General features: G+C 40.0%; 1 protein-coding gene across 1 annotated transcript in view; it reads left to right on the top strand.

The window, feature by feature from the left end:
* The window catches only part of GCSH (glycine cleavage system protein H), a gene marked incomplete at its 5' end in the record, with an annotated part of 59,651 nt that overhangs the window by 7,776 nt on the left and 28,930 nt on the right, over positions 1-22,945 (top strand). Inside the window, one exon of the mRNA XM_053700644.1 lies at positions 18,023-18,102. Within this exon, the coding sequence (XP_053556619.1) occupies positions 18,023-18,102 (80 nt within the window). The remainder of the gene's footprint in view (positions 1-18,022; positions 18,103-22,945) is intronic.

Below are 22,945 nucleotides of genomic sequence, written 5' to 3'. Positions count from 1 at the left end.
TCTAGGCAGCATCCTGCCTTCCCCTTCTTATTTATGCTCTAGGCTACCCAGGTGCATCAAAGAGGGTCCACCCTTCAGCTCACCTTAAAGGGACAGTGTAGTGTACTGTTTTCTACTTTTTTAAAAATGTGTTCCCAAATTATCCATTTTGCTTGCTGGAATGTATTATAATTATTTTTTTGCAATCCCATCCTTTTTACCTTTTTGTTTTGTCATTTTGAAATAGCTGATTTTACCTGTGAAATCTACATTGAAAATATGAATACAGCTGTATTCTCTGTAAACTATCAAAGCTATGCAAACAAGAGACAGCAGCATAAGTTTAACCTCCCAGTGTGAGATGGGAGATTTTTTTTTAAATCTGAATTATAGTTGGGGCTCTAAAAAGCAAAAAACAGATAATTAGCATGTAAATACCTAATAGGCTTTTTGTATAAAGATAACAAGAGCATATCTGCTTTCCCTGCAAGCTTAAACCATTTAAATGGGCATGCCCTTGAGAACAATAGGTCATTTCTTTCATGTAATTGGCAAGAGTCCATGAGCTAGTTACGTATGGGATATACAATCCTACCAAACCTCAATGCCTATAAATACACCCCTCACCACACCCACAATTCAGTTTTACAAACTTTGCCTCCCACGGAGGTGGGCCACGGCATTATATGTCCACAATAGACTTGCAGGATACATACCTTCATATTCCGATTAATCCAGATCATTATCAGTTCCTGAGATTCTCTTTTCTAGTCTAGCATTACCAATTTGTTGCTCTTCCATTTGGCCTAGCAACAGCTCCAAGAATATTTTCAAAAGTTCTCGGTGCCCTGCTCTCTGTAACCAGAGAGCAGGGTATTGCGGTGTTTCCTTATTTGGACGATATCTTGGTACTAGCTCAGTCTTTACGTTCTGCAGAATCTCATACGAATCAACTAGTGTTGTTTCTTCGAAGATATGGTTGGAGGATCAATTTACCAAAAAGTTTCTTGATTCCTCAAACAAGGGTCACCTTTTTAGGCTTCCAGATAGATTCAGTTTCCATGACTCTGTCTTTAACAGACAAGAGACGTTTAAAATTGGTTGCAGCCTGTCGGCACCTTCAGTCTCAGTCATTCCCTTCATTGGCTTTGTGCATGGAAGTTTTAGGTCTCATGACTGCAGCATCGGACGCGATCCCCTTTGCTCGTTTTCATATGAGACTTCTCCAGCTTTGTATGCTGAATCAATGGTGCAGGGATTATACAAAGATCTAACAATATCCTTAAATCCCAATGTTCAACACTCTCTGACGTGGTGGTTAAATCACCAGTGTTTAGTTCAAGGGGCTTCTTTGAACGGCCAACCTGGACTGTCATCACAACAGATGCAAGTCTTTCAGGTTGGGGAGCTGTTTGGGGATCTCTGACAGCACAAGGAGTTTGGGAATCTCAAGAGGCGAGATTACCAATCAATATTTTAGAACTCCGTGCAATTCTCAGAGCTCTTCAGTTTTGGCCTCGGTTGAAGAGAGAACCGTTCATTTGTTTTCAGACAGACAATATCACAACAGTGGCATATGTCAATCATCAGGGTGGGACTCACAGTCCCCAAGCTATGAAAGAAGTATCTTGGATACTTGCTTGGGCGGAATCCAGCTCCTGTCTAATTTCTGCGGTACATATCCCAGGTGTAGACAATTGAGAGGCGGATTATCTCAGCCATCAAACTTTACATCCAGGGGAGTGGTCTCTGCATCCAGATGTGTTTTTTCAGATTGTTCAGATGTGGGGTCTTCCAGAGATAGATCTGATGGCCTCTCATCTAAACAAGAAACTTCCCAGATACCTGTCCAGGGATTTTCAGGCGGAAGCAGTGGATGCGTTGACACTTCCTTGGTGTTATCAACCTCCTTATATTTTTCTGCCTCTAGTTCTTCTTCCAAGAGTGATCTCCAAAATCATCATGGAGCAATCATTTGTGCTGTTGGTGGCTCCAGCATGGCCTTACAGGTTTTGGTATGCGGATCTTGTTCGGATGTCCAGTTGCCAACCTTGGCCACTTCCGTTAAGGCCAGACCTATTGTCACAAGGTCTGTTTTTCCATCAGGATCTCAAATCATTAAATTTGAAGGTGTGGAAATTGAACGCCTAGTGCTAAGTCATAGAGGTTTCTCTGACTCGGTGATTAATACTATGTTACAAGCTCGTAAATCTGTCTCTAGGAAGATTTATTATTGAGTTTGGAAGACTTACATTTCATGGTGTTTTTCTCATAAATTCTCTTGGCTTTCTTTTAGAATTTTACAGTTTCTTCAGGATGGTTTAGATGAGGGTTTGTCTGCAAGTTCCTTGAAGGAAAGGTACAAATCTCTGCTCTTTCTGTTTTATTTCACAGAAAGATTGCTAAACTTCCTGATATTCACTGCTTTGGCTTTGGTTTGTATCAAGCCTGTAATTAAATCAATCTCTCCTCCTTGGAGTCTTAATTTGGTTTTGAGGGCTTTACAGGCTCCTCCATTTGAGCCTATGGATTCTTTGGACATTTAACCCCTTAACGACCAAGGACGTACGCCACACGTCCTCAAAAAAAAATACATTTAATGACCGAGGACGTGTGGCGTACGTCCTTGGTCTGGAAAGCAGCTGGAAGCGATCCTGCTCGCTTCCAGCTGCTTTCCGGTTATTGCAGTGATGCCTCGATATGGAGGCATCCTGCAATAACCCCCCTTGGCCATCCGATGCAGAGAGAGCCACTCTGTGGCCCTCTCTGCACCGGACATCGATGGCCGGTATCGTTGGTGGGTGGGAGCTTACGTGGGAGGCGGGTGGGCGGCCATCGATGTGTATGGAGTGGAGGGGGGCGGGACCCACGGGGGCGCGCACGGGGCGGGAGCGGGTGGGAACCGCTACACTACAGAAAAACATAGTAAAAAGTATTCAAAAAAAATAAAGTTTAAACTTTAAAAAATATAATCTAAGGGATCTGGAAGGGGTGGGGGGTTGGTCTTGGTGGGGGGGAAAGCTACACTACAGAAAATTGCTTTTTTTTTAATAAAATGGCAAATTTTTTGCAAAACTGGGTACTGGCAGACAGCTGCCAGTACCCAAGAAGGCGCCCATTAAGGCAGAGGGGAAGGGTTAGAGAGCTGTTAGGTGGGGGATCAGTGAGGTTGGGGTCTAAGGGGGATCATACACATCAGCATTTTAAAAAAAAAAAAAAAAATGGCCAAATACCTTTTATTTTAGTACTGGCAGAGTTTCTGCCAGTACTTAAGATGGCGGGGACAATTGTGGGGTGGGGGAGGGAAGAGAGCTGTTTGGGAGGGATCAGGGGGTCTGATGTTTCAGGTGGGAGGCTGAGCTCTACACTAAAGATAAAATTAACCCTGCAAGCTCCCTACAAGCTACATAATTAACCCCTTCACTGCTAGCCATAATACACGTGTGATGCGCAGCGGCATTTAGAGGCCTTCTAATTACCAAAAAGCAATGCCAAAGCCATATATGTCTGCTATTTCTGAACAAAGGGGATCCCAGAGAAGCATTTACAACCATTTGTGCCATAATTGCACAAGCTGTTTGTAAATAATTTCAGTGAGAAACCTAAAATTGAGAAAAATTTAACTTTTTTTTTTAATTTGATCGCATTTGGCGGTGAAATGGTGGCATAAAATATACCAAAATTGGCCTAGATCAATACTTGGGGTTGTCTACTACACTACACTAAAGCTAAAACGATCCCAAAAAGCTCCCTACATGCTCCCTAATTAACCCCTTCACTGCTGGGCATAATACACGTGTGGTGCGCAGTGGCATTTAGCGGCCTTCTAATTACCAAAAAGCAACGCCAAAGTCATATATGTCTGCTATTTCTGATCAAAGGGGATCCCAGATAAGAATTTACAACAATTTATGCAATAATTGCACAAGCTGTTTAAGTTAGAAACCAAAAGTTTGTGAAAAGTGAACGATTTTTTGTATTTGATTGCATTTGGCGGTGAAATGGTGGCATGAAATATACCAAAATGGGCCTAGATCAATACTTTGGGTTGTCTACTAAAAAAAAATATATACATGTCAATGGATATTCAGAGATTCCTGAAAGATATCAGTGTTCTAATGTAACTAGCGCTAATTTTGAAAAGAAATGGTTTGGAAATAGCAAAGTGCTACTTGTATTTATGGCCCTATAGTTTACAAAAAAAGCAAAGAACATGTAAACATTGGGTATTTCTAAATTCAGGACAAAATTTAGAAACTATTTAGCATGGGTGTTTTTTTGTGGTTGTAGATGTGTAACAGATTTTGGGGGTCAAAGTTAGAAAAAGTGTGTTTTTTTCCATTTTTTCCTCATATTTTATAAAAAAAATTTATAGTAAATTATAAGATATGATGAAAATAATGGTATCTTTAGAAAGTCCATTTAATGGCGAGAAAAACGGTATATAATATGTGTGGGTACAGTAAATGAGTAAGAGGAAAATTACAGCTAAACACAAACACCTCAAAAATGTAAAAATAGCCTTGGTCCCAAACGGACAGAAAATGGAAAAGTGCTGTGGTCATTAAGGGGTTAAACTACTTTCTTGGAAAGTGTTGTTCCTTTTGGCCATCTCTTCTGCTTGAAGAGTTTCTGAGCTATCTGCTCTTTCTTGTGAATCTCCTTTTCTGATTTTTCATCAGGATAAGGCGGTTTTGCGGACTTCATTTAAATTTTTACCTAAGGTTGTGAATTCTAACAACATTAGTAGATAAATTGTTGCCCTTCCTTGTGTCCTAATACTAAGAATTCTTTGGAAAGATCCTTACATTCTTTGGATGTGGTGAGAGCTTTGAAATATTATGTTGAATCTACTAAAGATTTCAGGAAGACTTCTAGTCTATTTGTTATATTTTCTGGTTCTAGGAAAGGTCAGAAGGCTTCTGCTATTTCCTTGGCTTCTTGGTTAAAGCTTTTGATTCATCAAGCTTATTTGGAGTCGGGTCAGGCCCTGCCTCAAATAATTACAGCTCATTCTACTAGATCAGTCTCCACTTCGTGGGCTTTTAAGAATGAAGCTTCAGTTGATCAGATTTGCAAAGCGGCAACTTGGTCCTCTTTGCATACATTTACTAAATTCTACCGTTTTGATGTATTTGCTTCTTTGGAAGCAGTTTTTGGTAGAAAAGTTCTTCAGGCAGCTGTTTCAGTTTGATTCTTCTGCTGATGTTTTAAGATTTTCTTGTCATTAAAGAATAAACTTATAAATTGGGTTGTGGATTATTTTTTTCAGCGGAAAATGGCTGTTTTTTATTTTTATCCTTCCCTCTCTAGTGACTCTTGAGTGGAGTTCCACATCTTGGGTATTGATATCCCATAAGTCACTAGCTCATGGACTCTTGCCAATTACATGAAAGAAAACATAATTTATGTAAGAATTTACCCGATAAATTCATTTCTTTCATATTGGCAAGAGTCCATGAGGCCCACCCTTTTTATGGTGGTTATGATTTTTTTTGTATAAAGCACAATTATTTCCAAATTCCTTTGTTGATGCTTTTACTCCTTTCTTTATCACCCCACTACTTGGCTATTCGTTAAACTGAATTGTGGGTGTGGTAAGGGGTGTATTTATAGGCATTTTGAGGTTTGGGAAACTTTGCTCCTCCTGGTAGGATTGTACGTCACTAGCTCATGGACTCTTGCCAATATGAAAGAAATGAATTTATCATGTAAATTCTTACATAAATTATATTTTTTTACATTTATTTTCTCCAACATAGGTGTGTCCGGTCCACGGCGTCATCCTTACTTGTGGGATATTCTCTTCCCCAACAGGAAATGGCAAAGAGCCCAGCAAAGCTGGTCACATGATCCCTCCTAGGCTCCGCCTACCCCAGTCATTCTCTTTGCCGTTGTACAGGCAACATCTCCACGGAGATGGCTTAGAGTTTTTTAGTGTTTAACTGTAGTTTTTTATTATTCAATCAAGAGTTTGTTATTTTGAAATAGTGCTGGTATGTACTATTTACTCAGAAACAGAAAAGAGATGAAGATTTCTGTTTGTATGAGGAAAATGATTTTAGCAACCGTAACTAAAATCCATGGCTGTTCCACACAGGACTGTTGAGAGCAATTAACTTCAGTTGGGGGAACAGTGTGCAGTCTCTTGCTGCTTGAGGTATGACACATTCTAACAAGACGATGTAATGCTGGAAGCTGTCATTTTCCCTATGGGATCCGGTAAGCCATGTTTATTACGATCGTAAATAAGGGCTTCACAAGGGCTTATTAAGACTGTAGACTTTTCTGGGCTAAATCGATTCATTATTAACACATATTTAGCCTTGAGGAATCATTTTATCTGATATAATTATATCGGCAGGCACTGTATTAGACACCTTATTTCTTAGGGGCTTTCCCAAAGCATAAGCAGAGCCTCATTTTCGCGCCGGTGTGGCGCACTTGTTTTTGAGAGGCATGGCATGCAGTCGCATGTGAGAGGAGCTCTGATACTTAGAAAAGACTTTCTGAAGGCGTCATTTGGTATCGTATTCCCCTTTGGGTTTGGTTGGGTCTCAGCAAAGCAGATACCAGGGACTGTAAAGGGGTTAAAGTTTTAAAACGGCTCCGGTTCCGTTATTTTAAGGGTTAAAGCTTCCAAATTTGGTGTGCAATACTTTTAAGGCTTTATGACACTGTGGTGAAAATTTGGTGAATTTTGAACAATTCCTTCATGTTTTTTCGCAATTGCAGTAATAAAGTGTGTTCAGTTTAAAATTTAAAGTGACAGTAACGGTTTTATTTTAAAACGTTTTTTGTACTTTCTTATCAAGTTTATGCCTGTTTAACATGTCTGAACTACCAGATAGACTGTGTTCTGAATGTGGGGAAGCCAGAATTCCTATTCATTTAAATAAATGTGATTTATGTGATAATGACAATGATGCCCAAGATGATTCCTCAAGTGAGGGGAGTAAGCATGGTACTGCATCATTCCCTCCTTCGTCTACACGAGTCTTGCCCACTCAGGAGGCCCCTAGTACATCTAGCGCGCCAATACTCCTTACTATGCAACAATTAACGGCTGTAATGGATAATTCTGTCAAAAACATTTTAGCCAAAATGAACCCTTGTCAGCGTAAGCGTGGCTGCTCTGTTTTAGTTACTGAAGAGCATGACGACGCTGATATTAATATCTCTGAAGGGCCCCTAACCCAATCTGAGGGGGCCAGGGAGGTTTTGTCTGAGGGAGAAATTACTGATTCAGGGAACATTTCTCAACAGGCTGAACCTGATGTGATTGCATTTAAATTTAAGTTGGAACATCTCCGCATTTTGCTTAAGGAGGTATTATCCACTCTGGATGATTGTGAAAAGTTGGTCATCCCAGAGAAACTATGTAAAATGGACAAGTTCCTAGAGGTGCCGGGGCTCCCAGAAGCTTTTCCTATACCCAAGCGGGTGGCGGACATTGTTAATAAAGAATGGGAAAGGCCCGGTATTCCTTTCGTCCCTCCCCCCATATTTAAAAAATTGTTTCCTATGGTCGACCCCAGAAAGGACTTATGGCAGACAGTCCCCAAGGTCGAGGGAGCGGTTTCTACTTTAAACAAACGCACCACTATACCCATAGAGGATAGTTGTGCTTTCAAAGATCCTATGGATAAAAAATTAGAAGGTTTGCTTAAAAAGATGTTTGTTCAGCAGGGTTACCTTCTACAACCACTTTCATGCATTGTCCCTGTCACTACAGCCGCATGTTTCTGGTTTGATGAACTGATAAAGGCGCTCGATAGTGATTCTCCTCCTTATGAGGAGATTATGGACAGAATCAATGCTCTCAAATTGGCTAATTCTTTCACCCTAGACGCCACTTTGCAATTGGCTAGGTTAGCGGCTAAGAATTCTGGGTTTGCTATTGTGGCGCGCAGAGCGCTTTGGTTGAAATCTTGGTCGGCTGATGCGTCTTCCAAGAACAAGCTACTAAACATTCCTTTCAAGGGGAAAACGCTGTTTGGCCCTGACTTGAAAGAGATTATCTCTGATATCACTGGGGGTAAGGGCCACGCCCTTCCTCAGGATCGGCCTTTCAAGGCAAAAAATAGACCTAATTTTCGTCCCTTTCGTAAAAACGGACCAGCCCAAAGTGCTACGTCCTCTAAGCAAGAGGGTAATACTTCTCAAGCCAAGCCAGCTTGGAGACCAATGCAAGGCTGGAACAAGGGAAAGCAGGCCAAGAAACCTGCCACTGCTACCAAGACAGCATGAAATATTGGCCCCCGATCCGGGACCGGATCTGGTGGGGGGCAGACTCTCTCTCTTCGCTCAGGCTTGGGCAAGAGATGTTCTGGATCCTTGGGCGCTAGAAATAGTCTCCCAGGGTTATCTTCTGGAATTCAAGGGACTTCCCCCAAGGGGGAGGTTCCACAGGTCTCAGTTGTCTTCAGACCACATAAAAAGACAGGCGTTCTTACATTGTGTAGAAGACCTGTTAAAAATGGGAGTGATTCATCCTGTTCCATTAAGAGAACAAGGGATGGGGTTCTACTCCAATCTGTTCATAGTTCCCAAAAAAGAGGGAACGTTCAGACCAATCTTAGATCTCAAGATCTTAAACAAGTTTCTCAAGGTTCCATCGTTCAAGATGGAAACCATTCGAACTATTCTTCCTTCCATCCAGGAAGGTCAATTCATGACCACGGTGGATTTAAAGGATGCGTATCTACATATTCCTATCCACAAGGAACATCATCGGTTCCTAAGGTTTGCATTCCTGGACAAGCATTACCAGTTCGTGGCGCTTCCTTTCGGATTAGCCACTGCTCCAAGGATTTTCACAAAGGTACTAGGGTCCCTTCTAGCGGTGCTAAGACCAAGGGGCATTGCAGTAGTACCTTACCTGGACGACATTCTGATCAAGCGTCGTCCCTTCCTCAAGCAAAGGCTCACACGGACATCGTCCTGGCCTTTCTCAGATCTCACGGCTGGAAAGTGAACGTGGAAATAGAGTTCTCTATCCCCGTCAACAAGGGTTCCCTTCTTGGGAACAATTATAGACTCCTTAGAAATGAGGATTTTTCTAACAGAGGCCAGAAAAACAAAACTTCTAGACTCTTGTCGGATACTTCATTCCGTTCCTCTTCCTTCCATAGCTCAGTGCATGGAAGTGATCGGGTTGATGGTAGCGGCAATGGACATAGTTCCTTTTGCGCGCATTCATCTAAGACCATTACAACTGTGCATGCTCAGTCAGTGGAATGGGGACTATACAGACTTGTCTCCAAAGATACAAGTAAATCAGAGGACCAGAGACTCACTCCGTTGGTGGCTGTCCCTGGACAACCTGTCACAAGGGATGACATTCCGCAGACCAGAGTGGGTCATTGTCACGACCGACGCCAGTCTGATGGGCTGGGGCGCGGTCTGGGGATCCCTGAAAGCTCAGGGTCTTTGGTCTCGGGAAGAATCTCTTCTACCGATAAATATTCTGGAACTGAGAGCGATATTCAATGCTCTCAAGGCTTGGCCTCAGCTAGTGAGGACCAAGTTCATACGGTTTCAATCAGACAACATGACGACTGTTGCGTACATCAACCATCAGGGGGGAACAAGGAGTTCCCTAGCGATGGAAGAAGTGACCAAAATCATTCTATGGGCGGAGTCTCACTCCTGCCACCTGTCTGCTATCCACATCCCAGGAGTGGAAAATTGGGAAGCGGATTTTCTGAGTTGTCAGACATTGCATCCGGGGGAGTGGGAACTCCATCCGGAAATCTTTGCCCAAGTCACTCACCGGTGGGGCATTCCAGACATGGATCTGATGGCCTCTCGTCAGAACTTCAAAGTTCCTTGCTACGGGGCCAGATCCAGGGATCCCAAGGCGGCTCTAGTGGATGCACTAGTAGCACCTTGGACCTTCAAACTAGCTTATGTGTTCCCGCCATTTCCTCTCATCCCCAGGCTGGTAGCCAGGATCAATCAGGAGAGGGCGTCGGTGATCTTGATAGCTCCTGCGTGGCCACGCAGGACTTGGTATGCAGATCTGGTGAATATGTCATCGGCTCCACCTTGGAAGCTACCTTTGAGACGAGACCTTCTTGTTCAGGGTCCGTTCGAACATCCGAATCTAGTTTCACTCCAGCTGACTGCTTGGAGATTGAACGCTTGATTTTATCGAAGCGAGGATTCTCAGATTCTGTTATCGATACTCTTGTTCAGGCCAGAAAGCCTGTAACTAGAAGGATTTACCACAAAATTTGGAAAAAATATATCTGTTGGTGTGAATCTAAAGGATTCCCTTGGGACAAGGTTAAGATTCCTAGGATTCTATCCTTCCTTCAAGAAGGATTGGAAAAAGGATTATCTGCAAGTTCCCTGAAGGGACAGATTTCTGCCTTGTCGGTGTTACTTCACAAAAAGCTGGCAGCTGTGCCAGATGTTCAAGCCTTTGTTCAGGCTCTGGTTAGAATCAAGCCTGTTTACAAACCTTTGACTCCTCCTTGGAGTCTCAATTTAGTTCTTTCAGTTCTTCAGGGGGTTCCGTTTGAACCCTTACATTCCGTTGATATTAAGTTATTATCTTGGAAAGTTTTGTTTTTAGTTGCAATTTCTTCTGCTAGAAGAGTTTCAGAATTATCTGCTCTGCAGTGTTCTTCTCCTTATCTGGTGTTCCATGCAGATAAGGTGGTTTTACGTACTAAACCTGGTTTTCTTCCAAAAGTTGTTTCTAACAAAAACATTAACCAGGAGATTATCGTACCTTCTCTGTGTCCGAAACCAGTTTCAAAGAAGGAACGTTTGTTGCACAATTTGGATGTTGTTCGCGCTCTAAAATTCTATTTAGATGCTACAAAGGATTTTAGACAAACATCTTCCTTGTTTGTTGTTTATTCAGGTAAAAGGAGAGGTCAAAAAGCAACTTCTACCTCTCTCTCTTTTTGGATTAAAAGCATCATCAGATTGGCTTACGAGACTGCCGGACGGCAGCCTCCCGAAAGAATCACAGCTCATTCCACTAGGGCTGTGGCTTCCACATGGGCCTTCAAGAACGAGGCTTCTGTTGATCAGATATGTAGGGCAGCGACTTGGTCTTCACTGCACACTTTTACCAAATTTTACAAGTTTGATACTTTTGCTTCTTCTGAGGCTATTTTTGGGAGAAAGGTTTTGCAAGCCGTGGTGCCTTCCATTTAGGTGACCTGATTTGCTCCCTCCCTTCATCCGTGTCCTAAAGCTTTGGTATTGGTTCCCACAAGTAAGGATGACGCCGTGGACCGGACACACCTATGTTGGAGAAAACAGAATTTATGTTTACCTGATAAATTTCTTTCTCCAACGGTGTGTCCGGTCCACGGCCCGCCCTGGTTTTTTAATCAGGTCTGATAATTTATTTTCTTTAACTACAGTCACCACGGTACCATATGGTTTCTCCTATGCGAATATTCCTCCTTAACGTCGGTCGAATGACTGGGGTAGGCGGAGCCTAGGAGGGATCATGTGACCAGCTTTGCTGGGCTCTTTGCCATTTCCTGTTGGGGAAGAGAATATCCCACAAGTAAGGATGACGCCGTGGACCGGACACACCGTTGGAGAAAGAAATTTATCAGGTAAACATAAATTCTGTTTTTTCACAGAGCAAAACCAGCTATTTCAAATACACAAGTAAACTTGATAGAACAGATTTTAGTGTCTGATAGAACAGATTTTAGTGTCTAGCAATTCTTTCATTTATCTTGTTTCAATGTAGTTGTCACCTAGATATAGGACCAATATCTCTGTTTCCAAACGCGTCCTTTTTCTGAGACACTGGATTTTTATTTTAATGTCCAGAGGGAGTTGTTCCCAAGTATTTGTGTCTCTTCTTCCATATAACTGTTTTTAAATGGTGTATGCCTCAATTTCAAGTGTTTTGCCACCAGCTTTCTGAATAGTTATTCATTTTTTTATTTTTATTATTATTTGTAAATATCAATACTACCTCCTGCCTCCATTGAAACAGAAATAGAGCCTTTTTTCTTCTTCTTATTTGTCAAATATATATGTTTTTAGTAGACAACACAAACAAATGATCTAGGCCTAATTTGGTATATTTCATGCCACCATTTCACTGCCAAATGTCATCAAATAAAAAAAAATGTAAAGGGACAGTCTACACCAGAATTTTTATGTTTTAAAAGATAGATACTCCCTTTATTACCCATTCCCTAGTTTTGCATAACCAACACAGTTATAGAAATACACTTTTTTACCTCTGTAATTACCTTGTATCTAAGCATCTTCTGACAGCCTCCTTATCTCAGATCTTTTGACAGACTTGCATTTCAGGCAATTAGTGCTGACTCTAAAATAACTTCACGTGCATGGGCACAATGTTATCTATATGAAACACATGAACTAACGCCCTCTAGCTGTTAAAAACTGTCAAATGCATTCAGCTGACAGACGGCCTTCAAGGGCTTAGAAATTAGCTTATCTTATCTAGGTTTAGCTTTCAACTTAGAATAACAAGAGAACTAAGCAAATTTGATGATAAAAGTAAATTAGAAAGTTTTTTAAAATTATATGCCCTATCTAAACCATGAAAGTTTAATTTGGACTTTACTATACTTTTTGCCTCAGTGAATTACCTTGTATCTAAGCCTCTGCAAACTGCCCCCTTATTTCAGTTCTTTTGACAGACATGCATTTTAGCAAATCAGTGCTGACTCCTAGGTAGCTCCACAGGCGTGAGCACAATATTATCTATATGACACACATAAACTAACACCCTCTAGTGGTGAAAAACTGTCATATGCATTCAGATAAGAGGGGGCCTTTAAGGTTTAAGAAATTAGCATATGAACCTCCTAGGTTTAGCTTTCAACTAAGAATACCAAGAGAACAAAGCAAAATTGGTGATCAAAGTAAATTAGAAAGTTATTTAAAATGACATGCCCTATCTGAATCATGAAAGTTTATTTTGGACTAGACTGTCCCTTTAACTTTTTCTCAAACTTTAGTTTTCTCACTGCAATTTACATACCATTTGTGCAATCATGGCACAAATGATTGTAAAATTTTCTATGGGATCCCCTTTGTTCAGAAATAGCAGACATACATGACTTTTGCCATTGCTTTTGGTTGTTAGAAGGCCGCTAACTGCATTTGCGCACCACACTTCTATTATTCCCGGCAGTTAAGGGGTTAAACAGGTAGCATGAAAGGTTTATTTTAGCTTTAGTGTAGAGATTACCTTCCCACCCCCTGATCCCTCCCTCACTGGTCACCACCATCTTAGGTAATGGCAAATAGACTTCTAGTATGCAGTTTAGTTTTTATATTTATTTTTTCTGCAGTGTAGTGATCCTCCTACCACCTCCCTAAACCCCCATATAGCTCTCTAACCCTTCCACTACTTGCGGCCATCTTTAGTACTTTATTTTTTTTGCCTATAGTGTAGTGCCCCCCCCCCCCCCCCCAGCGATCATTAGTTAGGGACCCCCACCTTTTTCTGTAGTGTAGTTCCAAATCCCTCCCTCTCCCTTTATTTTTATTTTCTGCCGTGTAGGGCCATCCCACTCCCTCCCTCCTCCATCCATTGCTAGATCGTCCATGGTGTTACTGTCCATAACCATCTGGCTTCATATGAAACCAGAGCACCGATCGTGATCCAGTTCCATATGATGAAAGATGCCATGAGCTCAGGAACACCAGCTCGGCTGTAACTTAACAGCCAAGACTGCTGAAGCATGCGGTACATATATATGTTGTATTGGCTTTAAGGGTTAAGGGGCACGAATCTTGTCATTATGATGGCTCCAGCCTTTTATTGTCTGCCTGTAATTTTTCTGTGTAGTCTAGGCATTTGTGCAGTTTGCTGCCAGCTATTTTCTTATTGTACTCCCCACCACAAAATTGTACCCATATCTTTTAGTACCTGATGTACTTGTCCCAAGTCCAGGGTGTCAAAGATAGGTACACCGTATTATCCAAGATGGTCCCTATGTCAGCACTTAGTTATTTTAATAATATCCTGCTTTTTGGGGATACTGTATTTGGTATTTTTGTGTCTGTTAAAGACCCTTCCCATATGTATGACCTATCGTATAAAATGTAAGTCCAAGTAATTAATGGATATGCCTTGGTGTTGTGATCTACCCTTTGGATCCCTAAATACTGTTTGCAATTTCTGTACTTTGCATATTAAAGGGCCAGTAAATAACTTGCAATTACAAGATGTTTATGTTGTGTTCCTATAGATTTACATTTTTACCATATATAAACTTTTTAAAACAAAAGATCTTTTTTTACAGCAGTTGTTTGTCAATAGCAAAACTGCACCCAATACTTGCGTTATTTGTAGGAGCCAATCTGGGCTTTAGACTGCAGACACATAGAGAAGAAATATGCCAGAAACAAATAGCTCGGTGGCTTGTTCTATGTTCATGTGGCCACCTGTAATTAGCTTCTTTAGCTCAATTGTTCTTTTCATAGAGGAGAATTGTTCATGAAATATATCAGTCTGATTCTACCTAAGTGGGTGAGTCTAGCCCCAAAATACCAGACAATTCTCCTCTGAACAAGGGACATGGTAACCCCAGACAATCATTTCGGCCTCCTATGGTCCTTGTCAGTGAGGTGCAGCCATATCCTTCTAGGCACATTGGCTTTCTTTCCTCAGACTGCAGATGTCAGTGTTAGTCCCAGTAATAATGTCAGTATACATTGCATTGTTTTGCATTTATCTTTTAAATCCAGTTAGCGAAAGGTTCTTTATCCTTCAGAAATATACAGGGTGCATTCATTATCATCATTACTGATTTCTTGTGACTAGAATTGCTAGTCTGGTGATTACATCTTCAGTTTTATCCTAACAAATGAAGCCCCTTGTTGGTGTATGTTGTATAGTAAAGTTCTAAAGTCTTCAATCTGCACATTGGCACGCAGGGCCGCCACTAGAAATTTTGGGGCCCCTGACTCAACCATTGATCAGGGCCCCCCCCCCCCCTTCCTTTGACATGTGCAATTTTTGATCAAGTGACTAAAACGTATATGCACTTTATTTTTAATTGTCTATTTAAACTTGGAAATGTTATAATGGTAGTGACATACACACACACACACAAACACACTCATACACTGAAACACACAAACACACATAAGGATTCACATATAGACACTCTAGCAGACACGCAAAGAAACACACCCAGACACAGACACCCAAACAGACACTTAGCACTTGTTTACATTGACCTGACAAGTAATAAGGTAAACTACAGTTTTGTAAAAAAAAAAAAAGGAGATTTAGAAAACAAAATATATTTTCTGGGATATTTGTGATACTAATATTAATACCACAAGTCCCCTATAGGAGGCGCTAGTAACTAGAGGTAAAAAAATGATGAAAACAGTGTGCCACTGAAATAGTAATAAAATCGGTGTGCCACTGATCACACCATATATATAAAATGGAAAAATAGAATTATAAATTTAAAAAATGTTAAGTAGAAAATAATTAAAATAAAAATTGGTAAAAATGTATATATACAGACGAATGTGGCGCCTCTGTTTCTGTTTTCCTTGCAGTTAACCATTCTTAGAAAACAAAATATGGAGTTCTGATTATCTTTTTGTAAAGGAAGATGACAACTAAATTATGACAATAGCATGCAGTGGCTGAAAGGAAGGGCCCTGAACTGCCTAAACAATAATTTAAAGGTTAAATGGTGGATTGGTTACTTCCGGAAAGGTCTTGCTAGTCTCAAAGTCTGTAGAAAGATGTGAATAATTAGTAGTAAGGTCAAAATGTCCTAAAAAGGAACAGACAATGGACACACACACACAAACTCAAACTTGCACATACACCCAAGGAAACACCAACAGAGACAGCCTCAGAAAACACACAAAGACATACACACACACACAGAGACACCCACAGAAAACACACAAAGACATACACACACACACACAGAGAGACAACCACATAAAAAACACAGAAAGACATACATACACACACTCTCACTGAGACATCCACAGAAAACACACAAAGACATACACACACCCTCACAGAGACACCCACATAAAACACACACCCTCACAGAGACATCCACAGAAAACAGACATACATACATACATACACACACACACACCCTCACAGAGACATCCACAGAAAACACACATACACACCCACCCTCACAGAGGCATCCAGAGAAAATACACAAAGACAAACATACACACACCCTCACAGAGACACCCACAGAAAAAGCTCAAAGACATATGCACACACCCTCACAGACATCCACAGAAAATGCACAAAGACATACACACCCACCCTCACAGAGAGACCCACAGATAAAAAATGCATACACACTCCTAGATAAACAAACCAAAGTACAAATACATAAACACAGACACCCACAGAAACACTCACAGGAGGAAACATGTATGCACCTTGCATGCCCTAAATCAACAGTGTGTGACATGCATGATAAAAAAAATAGAAATTAAGAGATCACTTTTGAAAGAATCATATTTGTAAATGTGCAAACAAAAATAATTCTGTGAATTCAAAATTGTACATTAATGAGCTGGGTAGATGGCTAGATGAAGAAAAGTACCTTTAAAAGGTTGACATATGTTTGTTTTTCCCCATTTTCCCCAACCAAGAGCACCACTTCAAATATAGTGTACAAATTTTCCCAGCTGTCAGCTGTACTTATGGATTTTGAAAATGCTGTACTCTATATTGTCTTGGTGGGACCATAAGTTGTGGTACTCATACCATTAGATCTGGTTAAATGCAGGATTTAGGCTTGTTGGTATGTATTTCAAAATTAAGTCAGCTGTAGTGTAAACTGAACAGTTTTAAGTTAACCTGTCTCATTTCAAACACTGAGAAATCTTAGTCTGAGAGTATAAAATTTTATGCAGATGTAAAAATCTTAGATAAAATGCCTCCTTGCATAAAGGGGCAGTAAACTGGAATGTAATTAATATATATATATATATATATATATATATATATATATATATATATATATATATATATATATATATATATATATATATATATATATATATATATATATATATATATATATATATATATAATGCATATCTGCCAAAAGGGCATCTACCATTTGTGTATTAAGGAGGAAACATTTCTGCATGGTTTTAAATATAGAATTTCTACAGCATTGTCAAATAATCATAAATACACTGCTGCTAAAAAAATGTGTTTTTATGGACCCCTAGCCCCACCAAACAACTACTACCACACTGAAGTTACAATCCAAAATTGCACAAAGAAATAAAAAACATTTGCTAAGTAAGTACTAGCTCCTCTGCAAATGAAAGTGATCTGCCGTCTGACCCAGGTACACACTGTACAAAGTGCCAAGTCTGTCTCACACTGCGCATAGTGGTTTAGTGCACACTAAGAAATCCTCTCAAATGATAATACTTTACTCCTTGTAATAACATTTCCCATGCTCAATTAGCACACTGCTGTAGTACCCACTGGTGGCTGCCCAAATTAAAAAAAAAAAAAAATTTTTTTTTTTTTTTTAGTTCTTGCCTCATGGGGCCCCCCTGGCTCATTGGGCCCCTGACAGGAGTCACCCCTGTCACCCCCTGATGGCGGCCCTGTTGGCACGTAACCCCTTGGGCAATCTGGTATCGTAACAATATATTCCCTGAAAATTGCAACCTATTAATTTATATTCTCAGTAGTGTTTATTTTATTACTGTCAAAAGCCAATATTCAGTTTCATTACATTTATATCACTTCATATTACAAATGTAAAAAGCCATACATGTAAAGCTATAAGGTTATACATCTAAAAAGTAACCTGATAATTTAGACGATAACACTTCTTATGGTAACCTTTACTATATTAGTTGACCATAATATTATCTGTGCATATTGAGCTTTTTTGAAGTGATAGGTTTTGTGTTCTGACTTCACAGCCCTGCTTAGCTATCTCTAAACATTTTGCAATGTGTTTACATGAAAAGACATTTGAGTACGGTTGCACATCTCATTTCTATTTTTATAATCTTGTTTTATCTGTTTTCATTACAGCGCGCAAATTCACAGATAAGCATGAGTGGATATCTGTTGAAAACGGGATTGGAACTGTAGGGATCAGCAAATATGCTCAGGTTTGTTTGTTCACACTTTACCTGTCCGTGATCTTTGAGATCTGTAAACCTTCCAGTGCAGTAGCTAAAACAAAATATTCTTTGTAGTCTTCATTATTTTACATTTGTTCTGATCCCAGTGCATTTCTTTATCAGATACTGTATTAATAATTGTCTAGTCTGCACTAAAAGCTAGCAATGGCAGCACTTTTAATTATATTGTGTTTACGTTTCAAACTGTTAATCCTCTTTCTTAAAATGTGCCTCATATGAGGATCAAAGATTTACTGTCTCAGATAAAAAGAATAGATCAAATTTTAGCGTGGCATTGTATATGCAATTATATTTTGCTATATCACAATACCTAACAATTAGAGGGATCAGGATTTCCAACAAAATCGTTATTATTTTTAAGTGGTGCAAGATTGTGCTACTTTGTCCTAGGATGTAGTCCATATCAGTCTCTTCAGTAGAGCAGTGGTGGCTTTCAAGCAATGGGAACTTGTGGGGTATAATCGTCACTGCGCCTTCCATATATTTAAAGTGAAAGTAAACCCTAGCGTTGTATAAACGCTAGGGTTGACTGTTGAAACAAATAAAGGGCACTTTCATTCATGAAGTATAAGATACTTCATGTAGAAAGCTCCTTTATTTGATTCAATCGATTGCCGTCTTTAGCTGCTACAGCAGCCCACGGCTAAAAAATTTTTTGGCTAAGAGGTGACGTATTCACCTCTTAGCCAATAGCAGTGCGGTAAATCTGGCTTGGCTCCCATGGGAGCCGGTTTTACCGCACTGCTACTGGCTAAGAGGTGAAAACGTCACCTCTTGGCCCAAATTTTTTTTAGCCGTGCTCTGCTGTAGGAGCTAAGAGCGGCAAGTGATTGAATCAAATAAAGGAGCTTTCTGCCCTTTATTTGTTTCAATAGTAAATCCTAGCGTTTGTACAAAGCTAGGGTTTACTTTCACTTTAATGCTGCCCTAACTTCAAAAGCCTGAGTAAGATTACTCAGTCTTTGCGTTTTTCTTTCCACAGGTCCATGTGAGGGAACATGCCTCTCAAACCTAGTGAGCTGCCCTGCTGCCGGGCAGATTTCTAAAGGTAAGTGCTAACTTTTTATTTTCTGGGAGCGTATACAGAATAAAAGATGGCACTTTAAAAGTACTACTGGGACAAAAGGCATCCTCCTATTACTTAGGGAATCATTTTATTATGGGCAGTAATGACAGGCACTGGGGACGAGGAGAGCAGGCTCAGAGGTGGTGTTTTTTACTTTTGTATATATCCGACGGCTTTACATTACATTTGGCCGTATGGGAGGTTAATCTTGTAACACCCATGATGGGCAGGGTTAGCTGAGGTGGTAAATTCTGTTGCGTACCTTTTTACCATATAGTTCCTATGTTATGGAGCGGAGAAAGCTTTGTCACAGATTTTAGCAGTATTGCGGATACTGGACTTCAATTGACAGGAAATAGAAGTTGAGTCCGGTTCATCTAGCAGAATATTCACTCTGGTGTTAGGCAGGTAAGCACCTCAGAAAAGCTGGGGTGTAGAGGTTGTCCGGAGTGTTTTTAGTCATACTTTATTATTTTGTTGCAGAAAAATAAAGCAGTTTCATTTTAAAATTTAAAGGAACAGTAACGTTTTTTTTGTGTGGGGTATTTTCTAAATAAAATATTAGTTTATCTATTTATTCTGTTGGTGAATAAAGATAGACCAAGAGGCCCTGCAAAATGTTACATGTTTATGTTTTGATTCTAATGTGGAACCACCAATCCTCATGTATTGAGAGAACTTTACATTATAGGGATAGACTTTTTTCTGAGCCAACATTGTCTAAGGCGGATACTGTTCAGGAGTCTTCTGACAATGTTCAAGATATGCCGCAGCTTTCTCCTCAAATGTCCCAAAATGTATCGTCCACACATCCAGTGCCCTACGCTTCCTCTCTTACTCCACCTGGAGTTACGTTGCAAGACATCGCTTCCTTCATATCCTCTGCGGTTTCTGAGGAAATGTAGTCAATCAGTAAGTAAGGTTGCTTACCACTAAATCTTTTATATTTGGAAAACGCCTATAAGGGGATATTGCTGAAAAACTTATTTCCTTATTTCATTTTTTTAGGATTTGCCAATGTTGTGTTTTTATAACCTGAGATATTTCTTGACTATACTGATTGTATTGTGTGACACATACTAATCTGTAATTTCCTTCTTGGGTTTCCATACCATTTCATTTACTTCTTATTTTTTTCTGCCTCAACAAGCTTAGAAGGATAACCCCGCTGAGTAAATCTATTTGCCATTTCATTTAATCTCTGATCCACCAAAGAACTCTCACTCACTATTCTTTGTGCCCTCATCATCTGGCTTCGAGGGAGAGAGTTCTTTAGTGTATCATGATGAAAACTCAGTTCAACAGAGAATTTCTATCAGTAGCCTTTCTGTATATATCAATATTTAAAATGCCTGTAACCTCATCCTTGTACAACTGTGTCCAGGAATGCTATCCTTCACTGAAATGTAAAATAAAGTTCAATCCCTGTACAGCCCCATTGAATTGTTCTTCAAATGCCATAAGGGATCCAATGTCGCCCCACCACACGCCAAACACGTAATCTATGAAGCGCCACCAGGCTGCTCCATATTGTAAAAATAAACTATTCTCATAGACAAATTTTGGTGCTGTGGAGATTTGCTCTTTTTGTCATATTTAGGGGTGTTTGCAGTGGCCCCTCATCACCTGCACCAGGTATAGTGCTGTTTGTCGAACTTGGACTGTATTATTGAACTTTACTGCAAGACATACCTGCACTTACCTTGAAGATTTAAAAGCACTATGGATAATAGCCATAAGACGGATGGCACCAAAATGTTTGCCTATACAGAGGTGGATGCTGCCCGTATCATCACCTTGGTACGAGGGTCCAGGGACTTTTTAAAATAGGCACCAGTGGAGCGCAATAGCCAAGAATATGAAAAATTGAAAAAGAGAAATATGGTATGGGAGCTACACAGTATAACCCTTGCCAAGTATTATATGGTGAAAAGAATCCCTAGGGGGCTGCGCCTGAGTACCCAACCAACATTGTTAAAGCATAATGTGGAATACTGCCAAAAATTTGAAGCCATTCTAAATAAGTGCTCATATGACATTGTATTAACAGTGGAAGCGCTGCAAAAAGAAATAGAAAAGCAGCAAGTAATAATTGACAAAGGCCAGGAGGAACTTAAACAAATGCTATCAGAGGAGGAGTTCGAAAAGGAAAATCAGAGGTGGATGAGAAGACTGCAGCCATCAAAAAGGCGCTGCAGGATCATAAGAGGCAAAAGTTCCAAAGAGATTAAATGAATTACGCCCAAGGAAACCTATACAGGTGGCGTAATGAGACCAAGACCTGGCGGCGGAGGGATACGAGCCAATCAAGTAGATCCGGCCGATGTTACCCGGTACACCAACAAGCCAGGGATGATCATTGAAGCTCTACCAGCACTGATAGCTCAAGTGGATCAAGTTTTCCAGCGACGAGGGAAGTATGCTGCAAAACGACACAGAGGAGGCTGCAAAACGTCACAGAGGAGGCCGCAAGCACAAGTGGAGGGGCTGGACACCCAAATCGACCGAGGAGGGAGACAGCCAAGAAAAAACATCAATCCAAGAAGAATCAACCGTAATTAATATTTCGACCTGCACCTTAACAGACAGTGAGTACCAAATGCTGGACAAAGGACTAATGGTCTATCTAAGGACTGATTTCTTTGAGATAAAAAATATGTTTAGGTCCTTAAGATTAAAAGCATTTTTTTTCTGATGAAACACAAATGTCATGTATAAATAAAGATATAAGTAACAGTTAGAATTTGAATTTAAATTTAAATGCAGTAGGGCTACATAAAAAAAAGCAACTTCGTACCACCATCAAGCAATAATAGTGTGGAAACATACATGAGACTGGATTCCAGTGATTTAGAAAAATTTAAATCTAAGGTTAAAAAGAAATCCTGGAGATTTAAACATCATATATCTAAAGAACAGTCTCAAGCAATTACCACACTATTGGATGAGAATTTCATAGTGAGGGGGGCAGACAAGGGTGGAGCAACCATTGTCTTAGATAAGGATTATTACATCGGATAAATTAAATGCCAATTATATGATAAAGAGACTTATTGGACCCTCCCCCCATAATCCTTTATTCAAAATTCAAAAAGAAATTAAGAGTGTACTTGACAAAGCTCTCAATAGGGGTTTAATTGCTAAAAAAAACAAACTTGCATGGTATTTGTACATAGAGTGGCCAATAATATATACGGTAACCAAAGTGCACAAAAATGCCAATAGACCCCGGGACGCCATATAGTTGCTGGTGTGAAATCAGTCTTTAGTAATATAGCAGTATACTTGAATAAAATTTATAACCGGAGGTCATTAAAGCATCCTCTTACATAAGACACCAATGATTTCATAGAAAAACTTAAAAATCTCCCACTGGACAACACAAAATACATTCTATAGATGTTGGTAGAATGTACACCTCAATCAAGCATTAGTGGTATAGGAGCCACTATGTCAACTATGGCAAAAACATTTACAATAAAGCACATTTACAATTTTTTGAAGAGCTTCTGAGAATAGTTTTTATAATTACTTTTTATTTGATGACCAGTGGTATTTACAGCTGAAAGGAAATGCTATGGGGTCCAATGTGGCCCCATCATGTGCCAACATTTTTATGAGTTGTTTTAAAAACAAATTTGTCTATGAGAATAGTTTCTTACAATATGGAGCAGCCTGGTGGCGCTTCATAGATGACGTGTTTGGCGTGTGGTGGGGCGACATTGGATCCCTTATGGCATTTGT

The sequence above is a fragment of the Bombina bombina genome, chromosome 1 (assembly GCF_027579735.1).
Source record: "Bombina bombina isolate aBomBom1 chromosome 1, aBomBom1.pri, whole genome shotgun sequence".
Classification (NCBI taxonomy): Eukaryota; Metazoa; Chordata; class Amphibia; order Anura; family Bombinatoridae; genus Bombina; species Bombina bombina.
This window is presented reverse-complemented; position numbering and strand designations above follow the sequence as displayed.